The following is a 15,679-nucleotide window of genomic DNA, read 5'->3' on the forward strand; positions in this document are numbered from 1 at the left end:
GAAAATGAAGTGCGTAGAAAATTAAAAATTAAAAAACACACCCTCTAGAGTTCCTGGTAATCTGAAAAGTCCCTAGTCGAGAGTATTTACATTACATGTCATTTAGCAGACGCTTTTATCCAAAGCGACTTACAATGGAATCAAGTACAATTAGCCAGGGGTGGAATCGAACTTGCGACCATGATGTCTTTGGTACACAAGGTAGGGTCTTAACCACTGAGCCACTCCACCCCATTTACTTCTTTTGGTGAAAGTTTGTGGTGGGTTTTTCAAAATCCCAGGGAAATGAGTCAAAAAACAAGAAAAACCCTGAACCTTGAAGAATGTTCTTCAACTCACATATTCCACTAAACACAGTTGAAATGTGCTTTATTTCACTGCGCATGCAGAATAACCTCTTGATGTTGGCCATCCTGGCCTTCGAGGTGACCATCTACCGCCACCAGGAATATTTCAGACTGAGGAACAAGCTGTCGCCGCCGGCCGCTCGCATCATCTTCCACGACATCACGCGGCAGCACCTGGACATCGGCATCATCAGCTTCATCAAATATTTCATCAATTACTTTTTCTACAAGTTTGGACTTGAGGTGCGGACGGGGGAAAAAAATGAAACTAAAAACATCTATTTGGAAAATGAGTTTTCAGATTTTTCCATCCGTCTCTTCTGGTTAGAATTTGGTGGTGAAAGGTTGAGAGTGGATGTGGAATCTTAAAAAATGTCTGAAGAGAATTTTGTAGAATATTTCAAGGGCATTTATGCCTTACTTAATGAATGGATGGACAAAATGAAAAGGGAAAAGTAAAGAACCTGGACCAGACCGAAATCCAGGTCCATGTGTAAGGGGTCAAAATGTGGCTCAATTTTTTTTCAGATTTCATTGAGTGCTGGGTTTAACAGATCTCGATTACACCTACTATATAAACTTCATGGCTTTGTTCTATTCCTTATAAATATTTCTTAAAATCTCTTGAAAGTCTGGAAAAAAAGACTTTAGTAGACTTTAGTAGACTTTAGTAGAATTCTGCACAAAAGCATTTTAAAAATACATAAAAAAAAAACTTTGGTCACATAAATGTGCAGGAGTGTTTTCAAACGTATTATTTCAAACCTGCATTTCATGTTTATGAAAAGTTTCTTTGTCTGTAAAACATAATTTACTGGGAATTCTGCATTCATTATTCATTTGTGCTTTTATTAAAATAAACTAGCTAAGAAACACAAAACAGGTGAAAGTAGGGAAGCAAGAATTAAACTAGTCAAGGTCTGTTTTTTTAAACAGTCTGGAAAAGGGCAAGCAATGTAAAAACTTTATTATAAAAACACGTTTATCTATCTGCTCGATGATATGCAATGTTGACTCATGTGTTTCTCACTCAGACGTGCCTGCTGTTGGGGGTCAACGTAATCGGGCAGCGCATGGACTTCTACGCCATGCTTCATGCAGTCGCGCTGATAGCCGTCATGTACAGACGGCGGAGGAAAGCCATCGCAGAGATCTGGCCCAAGTACTGCTGCTTCCTGGCCTGCATGCTCACCTTCCAGTACTTTGTCTGTATCGGGATCCCGCCGGCAGCCTGTAAAGGTCGGTGCTCTTCGTCTTGTCCCTTTTCATAATGCTTTGATAAAGTAAAACAAACTTGAAGTGTTATTTGTGCCTGTTTTCATTTTTCCAGACTATCCCTGGAGGTTCCCCAGCTCTTTCACAGACTCTAACGTGGTCAAGTGGCTTTATCTTCCAGACTTCCACACCAGGCCCAGTCCGTCCTTCCTCATCTGTAGGTGTTCTAGTCAAACAGCAGATTCATTTGTAGGAGGAGTAAGAGTAGCCAGAGTGGGTTTTCTCTGGGTACAAAAACATGCAGAGGTTCAATGAAGTCAGCCTCCCCGTGACTCTAATGTGGACAATAAAGCAGTCGACAATGAGTGAGTGAGTAAATGGTTGCCACAGCTGTGAGTGAAGGACATGTTAGATCCTTGAAGCTGAAGAAATACCACCACAAAACTGTAGCACTTAATGGGAAAACTCAAGTACAGAAATGTAGAGTGCGTATGCTACTGTTGTCTCCTGAACATAGCGCTGCCTTAGGATGAGCAGAACATTATACTGACTTCTCTGCTCTGTGCGTCGCTCTCTCCAGACGACTTCATGTTGCTGCTGTGCGCCTCTCTTCAGAGGCAGGTGTTTGACGATGAGAACAAAGCGGCCGTCCGAATCATGGCCGGAGACAACGTGGAGATCTGCAGGGACTTGGACGCGGCCTCCTTCAGTGTCCACAACCCGGTGCCAGACTTCATCCACTGCCGGTGAGACGAGTTAGCATCACTTTCAATAAAGCTGTTTAAACAGCATTTACTGTAAATTCACCCTATTTTACTCTTTGTTTTACTCAAAACGCTCTAGTCCAATGTTGTGTGAGTGAACATGGGAATGAGTGGAATAAGTAGAAGTCTGGAACTTTTGAGAGCGTGGCGTTTATTCCAGCAATAGAAAACAAGCCCATATGTAATTTAAAGGGACTGCGATTACTAGACCACCATATTTACACCAGAACTGTGAGTGACCATGGAGTCTTTGACCATTGGTACTTGTTTGGTCCATAAAATGTTGATTTCTTGATTTATTTGTTAAACTGAGCAGAGAAACCAGAAAATATTCACATTTAAGAAGCTGAAAAATCAGGAAACGTTGGGAGTAGAACCACACTTCCAGACAAGACTCTCTGGAAGTGTGGTTCACAGTCTTGTATAGAGTACTTGAAAGCGATACTTCAGCAAAAGTAACAGACACGGTAAACAACGAGCCGCTGGTGTGTTTTAAGTCCACTTGGAGCTGAAATCTGCAGCTAACAGCTGGTGCCGCTAACAACTAGCGACAGCATTACGTCACCAACTCAATTTTTATTTTGTTGTCACGAGTAACGAAGACGGTTAAGGGAAATGTATCTGAGTAAAAGTACAGGTTTTATTTAGGAAATGTAGTGGAGTAAAAGTAAATGTTGTTAGAAATATAAATAACGAAGTAAAGTACAGATATGTGAAAACTCTACTTAAGTACGGTAACAAAGTATTTGTACTTCATTACATTACAACACTAATAATGAAAAACGCACACGCATGCAGGATATTTAAATCCAAACTTTCTTATACGTCCACATGTGTTTTAGCCGCAGCTCGGAGGCCGCTTCATTACTTGGCTGCTGTTGTACTTGGCTGCTAACTGTGTAACTGTAGAAGACTTAAGTGCGGTGGTGCTGAATAAGAACATACAAGCTCAGCAAATCTCTTATCCTAGGTAAATAAAGGTATGAAAAAAAAAATCGACAGATGCAGTCGCTCATGTCAGTAGCTTAGCGAGAGATGTAACTGGATACGCACCCGTATACATAATTCAGAATTCTGGCTGTGGTCCCATGTTTGATACTGACTTTGCACATTAACAATGAGTGAACAGAGGGTTCTGGGGGGGAGTTTGAGAGGCGGCGAGAGCATCCTGACCTGTCCACAGTCATTGATTATGTGCTCTTCACATTCCACTGTTTTGATGCGCAAAGTGGACAAGTCTTTTATTAACGCACTCTGTGTCCATCAACAAGCCCTCGCAGAGAAAAGGGAGAGCGGCGCAGTCCGTCTGTCCGCGCCGCAGCAGCGCTGCACTTATTCCATCGTTTCCCTCCAGGATCGAATTACGGATACGGGGAGGGGGGAGAAATCCATAATCCACAAAAACACTCTGTCCGTCACTCCGCGACTCAGGCGCTTTCGCCCTGTACTCTAACCCAATAAATAGCTTTTATGTATGGAAAAGGTATTTCTCCCCAGTGATGAAGAAGGACACACACTCAGCGATTCCGGCCCATCAACGCATCGCGTGATCCAAACCCACTTCATCAGCGCCGCACTTCCCTAAACCGTGCAGCTGTTGTTGTGGTTCCATGTTTTCCCTCAAGTCCATCAGATTAGGGAACTTTGTTTCCTATGTTTCAGGAGGAAACATCGCATTAATGCTCGGGATTCATGTTTTTAATTGATTTCCATTCATTCAGACAGCGTGCCGACAAAGTGTTATTCTTAACCTTAACCATGACCGGTTAGTGACCGACCTTAGCCCTTAGACTTAAAGGAATACTTCACTGATTAGCATTTAGCTTTGTATTTCTAGAATAGGGGGAGTATTTTTGAAAAATTGTGTTTCCCATCCACAGTTTCTTTTCTTTGTTACGCGCCCACCAGTGCGGAATTAGCATTGCAGTTTCAAGGCTCGGACCGAGTGTCACTGGTGGGCACGTAACAAAAAAAAGAATGAAGATATTTCTCGACACAGGGGAAACTGAGGTCGGGAAGCACAATTTTTTAAGTTTTTCTTGTAATACAAAGCTAAATGCTAATCGGTAAAGTATTCCTTTAACCAGTTCCTCAGACATGAAGTTCTGCCTCATTAGGACAAAGATTTAGGTCTCCATGAGGACTACTGGTCCTGACATGGTCAGGTCTAAATGCCTAATCTTATCCCTTAACCTCGCCCCAATTCTATCCGTAAATCTTAATCCAGGTCTTAACCTTCAGAAACCCCGTAAAGTTGTAAGTACCAAAATGTCCTGACTACCAGGCTTTAATATGCTTTTTGTTTTTGTCCCCACGAATTACACCATTTATTTGGACAGCCTAACCAATGAGTTATCCATAACCTTAACTATAACCAACCTTAAACTAACCACAATTGGGTCTCCATGAGGACTACTGATCCTGACTACTGGTCCCACTCATAGACATAATGCATTGCCTAGCCTTTAACCTGAACCTTAACCATCACTAATCTTATCCCTTAACCTCGCCCCAATTCTATTCCTAGGTCTTAACCTTCAGAAACCCCTGTGAAGTTGTAAGTTTTTCAGTCAAAATGTCCTCATTATTTATATCCACAACCAACCCGAACCTTAAACATAACCACAATTTGGGTCCAAACTTTAACCAGTTCCTCAGATATGAGGTTCTGCCTCATTAGGACAAGGTTTAGCTCTCCATGAGGATGACTGGTCCTGACACGATCAGTGTTTATGACAGGAAAGGTCTCTCAGAGGGAACACACACACATATGGAGGACATGTAGTAGAGCACATGTGCTGACAGGAGTCAGGTTTCAGCTCTGGTTCCCATTCATTGATTCGACTCTTACCGGCGCCCTGACACTAAGTGAAACACTAAGCGTGATTTATGGTCTGATTATATACAACAACAAATGAACTGAAATGTTGTTTTGACTCTTGTTTTGATTTTTTTTTACTATGTGGTAAACATGTTTTCCTCACGTTAGCTCAACAACGTCAGCATCTCCCAGCTAGCAGGCAAAGCTATTTATCTTTCATTCTATTTATCTGCTCATTGTTGTTATTGGTATCAAAGCACCATTGCCTTTAAAGTGCCTTTAAGGTGCATTATCAAAGCCATGTTTTGTTATATATTGGCCTTTGTATGCGCCTTTGTAAATCTATCTATCATCAGAACCTGTACGACTTGTCTGTTTTACAACCTAACTTCTAACTAACTAACTACTGACTGTCTAACTACTAACTAACTGCTATTTAACTGTGAATGTGGAATAAACCTTCAGAAAGACAGTCGAGTTGTGCCCGCCGTACTTGTTCTGGTTACCCTTTCCAGAAGGGAGTATTGGGCTGAAAGGATCAGTCAGCAGAAATCTGGACAGTTGTAAAACCATTGTCGGCACCGTATCTGAAAGTACGGACTGCCGAGCGGAGGACGGCAATCGTGAAATACCAGGACTGGCGAGCCGGGGACGCTGGTGAAGTGAATCAGTCGTGAATCCCTAAACGGAGGAGCCGGAGCGAAGAGCTAACGAGGCCGTTGAAGGATTAAAGGAATCACTAAAACGGAGGAGCCGGAGCAAATAGCTAATGGAGCCGTTGGAGGATTAAAAGAAGTGCTGCAGCCGTGAGTAAGGCTGTGAAGATTGCACAAGGAATACAGAGCTCTTCTGGTCGAAGAGCCTCACAGACCATGACATTGTGACGTCGACAGCTTGGGGCGTTGACATTCATGTCGTTTGCAAAGAACTGTATCCTTAGAACGAGTCAGTGGCAACTAACCAGAGTCAAATCCTTTGAACAATTCCAATTCTGGAGTGAGTCAGGAGTTCAAAGAAGAAAAATGGCAGACGACAAGCCAGATCTGGAAAGTCTACAGTGGAGACGGTCAAATACGCAGCGGAACCTGACAACGCGTATGAACCGCCTTAATATTACGCCTTAATATTGTCGGAAGAGTTGGCAGGATTGAAGAGTGATTATGGTGCTTTCATCGATGCCTGCAATGAATATATTGAGGAACTGGGACAGATAGACCCAACGGATGACAACTGTGAACTGAGCAATGCCCCGGCAAACAGGGACGCCATTGTAAAAAGGCACCAAGAGACTATGGAAATACTGTGGTTCAAGGATGCTAAGTCGGATATAGACGCCCTCGTGACACAATTCAATTCGGCTTTTGATCAGGTTGAGGCACTCCGGAGAGGAAATATACTGCTGTGGAGTCAGAAAGAGGCCACAAGAAGACAACTGGATCGAAAACTTAATAGACTCAGAGAGGTTGTATATGCTTGGAAAGGCTATTGGCCATACGGAAAGGAGAAATTGACACTCCTTTTGGCATTAGAAGATGAAAAGGAGGCACTGATGGATAAGTGGGCATGCCACCGGGATAACGAACGGGGAAATGGGCATATCCGACCAGTGACCCGTGTTAGTACCATCCCACCTGTTCACACCCACTCAGCTATTGTTTCTCCGCCTGTACTGGATGTGTTACCAGCCCTCCTCCGCAGCCTCAACAACCTAACCGTAGACCTAATGTCAGTTTTGCTCGACCTCCAACCCTCACGAGTATGCCAGGACTTCACACTACTCCCGTCCACTTCAGCATGGGACGAAGGAGCACTGTGCCCACGAGCAACTTCGGTACATTCACGGGGGGAAGAGACAGCTCTCAGTGGGCTCAACCCAAAGCAAAGATGACACCGATAAGCTTGCCTACGTTCTCCGGGAACAGGAAGGCTGATTGGGAGAGCATCCAGGCGCAAGCAGGTCCCACAGAGTCCTTTGAAGTGGAGCAGAAGAAACTGAAGGGTCAAGTGACAGAGTTACAGGAAGTAACAGAAGTCAATGTCAATAAGGTAGAGGAGCAGAGTAAACTGAGGGCCGAGATGCCTGAGCGCAGCAGGGAGCAGATCTCTGAAAAGACCCAAACTGCAGAGCTGCAGGAGACCTTGGTGCAAAGTCAGGAGAATCTCACTGAGCTTCAGTCTGACTTCTACCAGAAAGAGTCAGAAGATTCTACTCTGCATCAAGATCTCAAGGCACCAGAAGAAAGACTGAGCTTAGCACTGGAGGACTTGGCTACCAACTCCTGCTAACCACACCACTGTTAACTCCAAACCAGACAGGTTTGGAGGCTCAGACAAAGGAACTGAAGAGAAGCCACAGCTCATTGGAGCCAGAGCTCACTAAACAAGAGCAGAAGCACCTGGTGATGTGGAATAAACCTTCAGAAAGACAGTCAGAGTTGTGCCCGCCGTACTTGTTCTGGTTACCCTTTCCAGAAGGGAGTATTGAGCTGAAAAGATCAGTCAGCAGAAATCTGGACAGTTATAGAACAAGTTGCATTACGCAAAAATATACTAACTGTTCACTAGAGGTAATTAAGCAGGATTACTCTGGATAAATTGGCAAATATTTACATTTACATATTTACATTTTTTTGGTCTTGGAAACTTGATAAATGTTTCCAAGTCACTAAATTTTATGATTCCATCCTAAAGTTTGTTTGCCATTTTATGTATTTAATATATAGTTTATACATTATTTCTATTAAAGTTAAGCAGCTTTTTTTTATCATTTGTTATCAAATGAGTTATATTTCGTCAGATGGAGGAAAAAAAGAAAATCTGCTTAGTATTTTGATCATCAGCTGCCCTAATTTTTAAAAGTCATACATTTCAATAGATCAGCAGGTTCTGAAATACTCAGACCCCACATCCATGTTTCGTTAAAACTTACTTAAACTTACACCTTTCTTTCTAAATACATGCAGTTGCTGCCATGTGATTGACTGATTATATCGATTATATTTGGGTTCACGTGCAGTTGAAGAGGTGTACCTAATAAAGTGGCCCTTTAGTGTAGAACTTTCTTTTAGATTTGAGTAACTTTTGCATTCACTTTACATAATTAAGTCACTTAAATCAATGCTTTTGTTGGTGCTTTTAACCAAATTCTTTGTCTTCATCTGCTGGTAATGATCATGAGAGAGAGAGCACCAAGTGTTTTAGTAGCTTCCTGTTTTGCAAATATGCATAAAAATGAACTGGATATTTATTATTTCCTCTGTCTTGTAGGTCCTACCTGGATATGCTGAAGGTCATCATGTTCAGTTACCTGTTCTGGTTTGTCCTCACCATCATTTTCATCACGGGAACCACCCGGATCAGCGTCTTCTGCATGGGCTACCTCGTCGCCTGCTTCTACTTCCTGCTCTTTGGCGGCGAACTGTTGCTGAAGCCAATCAAAAAGATTCTGCACTACTGGGACTTTCTGATCGCCTACAACATCTTTGTGATCACCATGAAGAACATTTTGTCCGTGAGTTTGTCTCCATCTCTGATGAATCCCAATACAATTAATGTTGTAGTCAATGCTGTGTGAGACAACACGAGGCACATGCACCTCGGTAGGGCTTTGTGCCTTTAATTCTGACTTTTTATCTCATAATTAGGACTTTTTATCTCATAATTAGGACTTTTTTTGACTTTTTATTCCATAATTTCAACTTTTTATCTCATAATTTCAACTTTTTATCTCATAATTTCAACTTTTTATCTCATTATTCCGATTTTATCTTATAATTATGACTTACTTTATTATCAAGGCTACATTTTACATCCTTTTTTTGGGTGCTTCCATATGATGGTTCATAAGAGGTTTAAAACTAAATGTTAATCTCCGACTTTTTGAACATATTTACCTCTTAGGCGTTTTTAAGGACTCAGAGTAACAGCACCTGTGACGGTGATTCATGTGCACGTACAGGGCCTTATCGGGTTCACGTGTGGCCTCGCGTGTGCACCTTGCGACCCTCTTGACTTCCTGTCTTCATGATTGAGGAAGAAAGTCAGGAACCACAGTATACTTTATTATATTTTTGTGTTCCATACACTATTAAATATTCTATTATACAGTGTTTTTACCCTCTTGCTTTCTCTCTGTAGATCCTGGCCTGTGGCTACATCAGCATCCTCATCGAGAAGCAGTGCTGGTTGATCCAGCTGTTGAGTTTGGCCTGCACCATTAAAGAATATAACATCGAAATCAACCAGGAAAAAATGCGTAAGTCATGCAACCGTCTCTGACATCTTTGTACAATGTGAACAATATTATTTATTATTTTATTTGCAAGTGCTTTGGTACGGCGCGAGATTGGATCCTGCGGGATTACAAGCAGCATAAATCATCACATTGTTGTCATACCACAGCATGTCTACGTGATTTGTAGCAGCAGATTGTTTGTGTTTTAAGATTATTTCTATAAAAAAAACACGCCCTTTTTCTTTTTTCTTTTTGAAAGAAAAAATGACCACTTTATGTTTAGGATTTATCATTACACTTTTACAAATCATTATTATTAGGGCCCGTGCACTCACACAGTGGTGTGAGGACCTATTGTAATTGTAGGAATTATTATTATTTTCCTTTTGCCGCAACAATCTCTAATTTGACCCCCTAAACATGTGTGAAAACAGACAAAAATTGCCACACAAATCAGAACTGGTGAAACATTTTATAAAATAGATTACATTAATAAATAAATAAATATAGATAAAATAATGGAATGCAAAAAAGCAATGCAAAATGGCGCAGTAGTGACCCCTCTGGTCATATGCCTATAGAGCGGGCCGAAATATTGAAACAGGAAGTGTGCTACAACTTCGCCATACATTGGCCTATCGGCACAAAACTTCCTACATGACACAAGACGCCGCCCCTGAGCACATCTATGAATTTGAACTTGACCCAAATGCCATGTCGGCCATTTTGAATTCCGCCGCTTCGCCTCTAAACAGGAAGTGCCCTGTAACTCGCCCATATATCGACCGATTGGCTCGAAACTTGATATGTGAGACCAAGGGCCTGTCTTGAACATGTCTGCAAGTCATGGCCTGCACACAGGAAGTAGGTTTTCACAGACAGGAAGTGACCCACAATATTGCCGTACATTGACCAATCTGCACTAAACTTCACGTGGGTGATAAGTGACCCAGCCAGAACACAGAGTCTAGGGCTTACAGGGCCTGCGGGTGGGCACAACGCTGCATGCATCATTATTATTATCATTATTATTATTACTAACATTCACTTATTTTATTATTATTATTAATGTTATTATTATTGTTATTATTATTATAATAGTATATTATATTATATTATATATTATATTACTATTATATTATAATAGTAATAATAATAATATAGTAATAATAATAATATTGATAATAATAACAATAATAATGATATAACAGTGATTTGTTGCCTGCCAAATAGTGAGCCCACATGTATCTGCACTGTTCCAGTAAGTTATTAATCATACTTTTCTCTCTCCGCCACCTCTCATTACTATATTTGTAGTAATATGTTGCTAAAGTCAGTTTTTAGTTTTGCAAATGGAAACTGTCACAGAAAATGAGACAGAAGTATCTTCGGCCTTCACTAACACTCCCTCTCAGGCCTCGTTGGCGCAGTAGGCAGCGCGTCAGTCTCATAATCTGAAGGTCGTGAGTTCGAGCCTCACACGGGGCAATTGTTTTGATAGTGAAGTGGAAGGAATTTGTGCTTGTAGCCACGGGGCGGCCTTTTCAAATCCCGGGGCCAGTGTGTCCTTTATCAAGGTATCCAACCTTGCGTGGTGCTGCCGCCCGTTTTTACTGCACCTTTGTTTGTGTGTGTGTTCACCACTGTTGTGTGAAAAGAATGTTTAACTGCAGAGATTACAACAATATTATGACCCTTAAAACTGGAGTGTAACCCTGAATATCTGCTGTGACAAAGGTGTTGTTTGATAATATCCACACAAATCTACTTACATGAAAACCTATGTAAGTAGATTTGTGTGAATATTATCAAACAACACATATTTAATAGCCTTGTCTTGTCTTCATGAATTGATCAAAACAAAAATGAACCACAAAACTCAAAATACATAAATTACAAACAAAATACTGATTTAATCAAAGTAAATTGTTTGCTTCTTAAAAAGTGTTGTTTGATCATATTGACACAAATCTAATTCCATATATATGTATACATATATATATACATATATATATTTTTTTTTATTATTCAAGACTTGGTTGAGCTATACACACACCCTTATGCCTATGTAAAATGATGATAATGCACAGAATAAATTTAGTGCATATCTAGATCTGGATTTTAGAAGAAAATAACCACTTTATGTTTAGGATTTATCATTACACTTACTATGTGTATTACTATACACACACCTAACTACCTTAGTTGACCAAAGTGCTGCACAGGCACAACAAAAACAAGCAAACGACAAAATAAAATATAGAAATATATGTTGTAACAGAATAAGATGGAAAGGAGCAGTGCAGTAGGAAGGGAAAATCTTAAAAATGAACCCTGAACTGGACAGGAAGTGGAGAGGACAGAACTAGTGTGATGAAATTTGAACCGATCTAAAAACAACTAAATTGGTGGTTCCTTGAGACTTTATTAGTTTGACACTAAACTGTAACTCTGCGTGTTTAACAGCTGTCGATCAGCGCTGCGACCTGCCCAGCGACGAGGCCGGCATCATCTGGGACAGCATCTGCTTCGCCTTCCTACTGCTGCAGAGACGAGTCTTCATGAGCTACTACTTCCTGCATGTGGTAGCCGACATCAGAGCATCGCAGATCCTAGCGTCCAGGTAACACAAGCAGCGAGGTTTGACACCGAACCACAGAGGATTTTAATTTTTCCACCTTTGACTGGGAAACCTGGGCTTTGACAGCAGGAAAAACCACAATATTCAATGTGTTATTCAGTCCAAAGATGATTTTAATACATTCTGCATTATGTCATTTGTTGAAATTCAGTTGTCTTGATTTGTTGCTGGTGTTTGTTTGTGTGTTTCAGAGGAGCTGAGCTTTTCCAGGCCACGATCGTGAAGGCGGTGAGAGCAAGACTGGAGGAGGAGCGTAAATCTGTGGAGCAGCTGAAAAGACAGTGAGAATCCAAACTATTTAACCCGCTCCTCCGTGTTTTTTTCTTTAAGTGTTTTTAATTTTTGGTGTTGAGGAAGATCCAGGTAAGGCTTTGGAAACAAGGTCTTTTAACTTCCTGAGACACATTTTATTGACATTTGAGTGAAATGTCTCACGATATAATGCACAGATTAAATTTTGTGCATATCCAGATAATGGTCTGGATTTTAGAAGAAAATAACCACTTTATGTTTTGGATTTATCATTACACTTACTAATATGCTATAACACATTGGATTCAATGTAACAGTGATTTGTTGCTTGCCAAATAGTGAGCCCACATGTATCTGCACTGTTTCAATATGTTTTTTAAGCGTACTTTTCCCTCTCCATCAGCCACCACTCCTTACTATATTTCAGTAATAATATGTTACTAAAGTCATTGTTTGTTTTTGGTTTATCAGATTCATACATTATTGCTTTGGAAATGGTGCTCAACCAGGAGTTTGCATGCTGGACATCTCAATGTCACTGTCACCTGAAATTTCTCAAAAAGTATTTTTGAGACACTTTTATTGACATTTTAGTGAAATTTCTCAAGATCTAAGATACTGATGACAAAATGAGCGATTATGTACATTGCAGGTTAAATTTAGTGCATATCCAGATAATGGTCTTGTGGACAGAAGCTTGAAATGAACCTATTTCTAGTTTGTTTAAAACACAGTTTGTACGATTTCTATTCCCAGTAGAATACAAAAAATACTTTGATGTAGCAATGTTAAAAACCTATATTGTTATAATTTTTACTGAGGTAGAAAAGCTTTGTTTTATCTATCTGAGATCTATCTGAGACATGTGGAGCTCTAACGAGTGTTTGAGAAAGTGCGCGGTTTGTTTTTTGACGATGCTGAATGTACACAAGTAACACTGGAACCGCTCCATTGTTGGTTTTTGGTCTTTTCAGTGTGATCTCTTGGTCTGTTTTAGTTGCTCAGAGTATATCTTTGATGAGTGTCATTAGGTTTAAATATATAAGGAAACATGAGTCAGAAAGCCATTTGAAAGGGTTTGTATTAAACGTCTTTATCATTTCCTGGAAGCCAGCTCTCAGAGTATATCATACTACATTAAGTCAATGTATTTCCACCACTTATAGGTACCTCAGGAGTCACCCATGAGCTCTGATAATATCCACTTACTCACTCTAATGAGCACTCTACTGTTACATAACAATCGCTAATTTCTATATGACGCCTGGAGACGTTCATGGTCAGTCTGTCAGGCCCGTCGGTGATGCTGCTGCTGCTGCTGCTGCAGCTGCAGCTCTGTGTCGATACTCCGGTGTCTCTCTCTTCAACGTCTCTCTGATCTAATCAGGATGGAGCGCATTAAAGTGCGGCAGCAAAAGTTTAAGCGGGGCAAGGAGAAGATGCTTAGCATCGCGCAGGAGTCCGGAGAGGGACAGACACTCGTGCAGCCCCAGGACGACGACGACGACGACGGTATGACGGCCGCCTCCCGGGGTGTCTCACAGTTTTAAAACAGTTTTATGTTAGGATTTAAAGGTCCAGTGTGTGAGGGTTAGCAACACCTAGTGGTGAGACTGTAGATCAGTGAGAAATAAGTGACTTCAGTACGTCAGTGATTTACAGTGAACTGCGGTGAAACCTTTTCCTAAGTTCATAAACATAGGGATTTTATCCCGATTTATCCCTGTGCGCTTTTATATATATGTATATATATATGTGTGTGTATATATGTGTGTATATATATAGATATATAGATATATACATATATGTATATCTAATTTCCCAGCTTCTTTAAATACTTTTAAAATTAATAATTTACATATAAAATAATACAGTGATCTTTTTTTGAGTGTCTATTGTTTTAAAACTATCTTACTGTATATTGCTGTTGTTTGGTTTTCATATAAGCTATTATATTTCTATCATTTTTTCTAATAATCATATATACATATATGTACATATGTATATGTGTGTATATATATCATTATTAGAAAAACTAATGTGTATGTATTTATGTATACATAAATACATATATACACATGTACATGCATATATACACATGTATATAGGTATACATGTGTGTATATGTATATACCTATATACATGTGTGTAAGTATATCGATATGTATACATATATATGTGCATATGTATATGTGTATATGTATATATACATACATGTATACGATACGTATACATATGCGAGTACATATTTACGTGTATATAGGTGTATACATACAGTATATACACACACACCTATACACGTGTATAAGGTTCATATGTACATATATATAATTATTAGACAAATGATAGAAATATACTTGCTTATATGAAAACCATATATAGTTGTGTATATGTATACAAATAAATGTGTATGTGTGTGTATATATACACACACATACATAAATAAATATTTGGGCTGAAACAATCAATTGATTACTTAATTAATCGACTATTTTCATCATCGGTTTGAGTGTTTTTTTGGGGGGTTTTAAGAATCAAAACAAGTTTTCTAGATTTTTCTGCTTCTTAAATGTGAATATTTTCATATCGCAAAGAAATCATTAAAAGTGAACAATAGTAATAATTATTTCTGGACAAACATCATCATTCCAGGTTTTTCAGCATTTTTATGGACCAAACAAAGATAATAAACAACAGATTAATCGATGATGAAAATTATTTTTTGTGAAAGTGAAATTGCAATTTGGAATGACACAATTTTCTCCTTTTTTATTGTTCTTTGTTTAATGCCCATTAAATTAAATTAAATTAAAGTAAGTAAGTAAATGACTTAGTAACTATCTAAATAAGCTCATACACTCATACAAACAAACTTATTAGTCAAATATTCACTTTTCTGCCTGTAAGCCATCCTCACTCTTTTACACTGGACCTTTAAAGTGACTGATATGTTTAGTAGAACTCATGAAAAGTACGGTGAGTTGTGTTTAATATGTAATGATCATGTTGTCATGTGATGTTGCAAACAGTTACGAGCTAAAAGAGCAGCTTCATAGAGCAAAGAAAACAAAATATGGCTTGACTTTATTTTTAACACAGAAAGAAAAAACTGATTTTCTTAATATGAAATGTTGCACTGCTTTATTTGTGAAATTTTAGGAGCACAGCGAACGAAAGCCAAGACCAAAAAAAAGCAGTGGTGGAGGCCGTGGGTTGACCATGCTTCCAGTAGGTTGACCCCCCCCAAACCCTCTTTATTTCTCTTCCTCCACTCTGATTGGCCCTTGTGTCCTTGACCAGAACGCTTAGGATTCCCATACTGCCCCTGGGCTCTGAAGGCGCCAACATACACACAGTTTTTAGTCCTTTTCTGTGTCTATTTAAGGCCTCGTCGTGACTGCTGCA

General features: G+C 39.7%; 1 protein-coding gene and 1 non-coding gene across 2 annotated transcripts in view; both read left to right on the top strand.

Moving 5' to 3' along the window:
* Window positions 1-15,679, top strand: part of LOC122786346 (piezo-type mechanosensitive ion channel component 2) — an 89,581-nt gene that overhangs the window by 62,526 nt on the left and 11,376 nt on the right. The window contains exons 22-31 of the mRNA XM_044053001.1: window positions 390-590; window positions 1,382-1,586; window positions 1,678-1,779; window positions 2,143-2,308; window positions 8,415-8,658; window positions 9,285-9,402; window positions 11,848-12,004; window positions 12,214-12,303; window positions 13,662-13,786; window positions 15,434-15,502. Of these exons, the coding sequence (XP_043908936.1) occupies window positions 390-590; window positions 1,382-1,586; window positions 1,678-1,779; window positions 2,143-2,308; window positions 8,415-8,658; window positions 9,285-9,402; window positions 11,848-12,004; window positions 12,214-12,303; window positions 13,662-13,786; window positions 15,434-15,502 (1,477 nt within the window). The remainder of the gene's footprint in view (window positions 1-389; window positions 591-1,381; window positions 1,587-1,677; window positions 1,780-2,142; window positions 2,309-8,414; window positions 8,659-9,284; window positions 9,403-11,847; window positions 12,005-12,213; window positions 12,304-13,661; window positions 13,787-15,433; window positions 15,503-15,679) is intronic.
* trnam-cau lies at window positions 10,797-10,869 on the top strand. The gene has a single exon. It is a non-coding gene; the product is annotated as a tRNA-Met (tRNA).

This window comes from Solea senegalensis, linkage group LG1 (assembly GCF_019176455.1).
Source record: "Solea senegalensis isolate Sse05_10M linkage group LG1, IFAPA_SoseM_1, whole genome shotgun sequence".
Classification (NCBI taxonomy): Eukaryota; Metazoa; Chordata; class Actinopteri; order Pleuronectiformes; family Soleidae; genus Solea; species Solea senegalensis.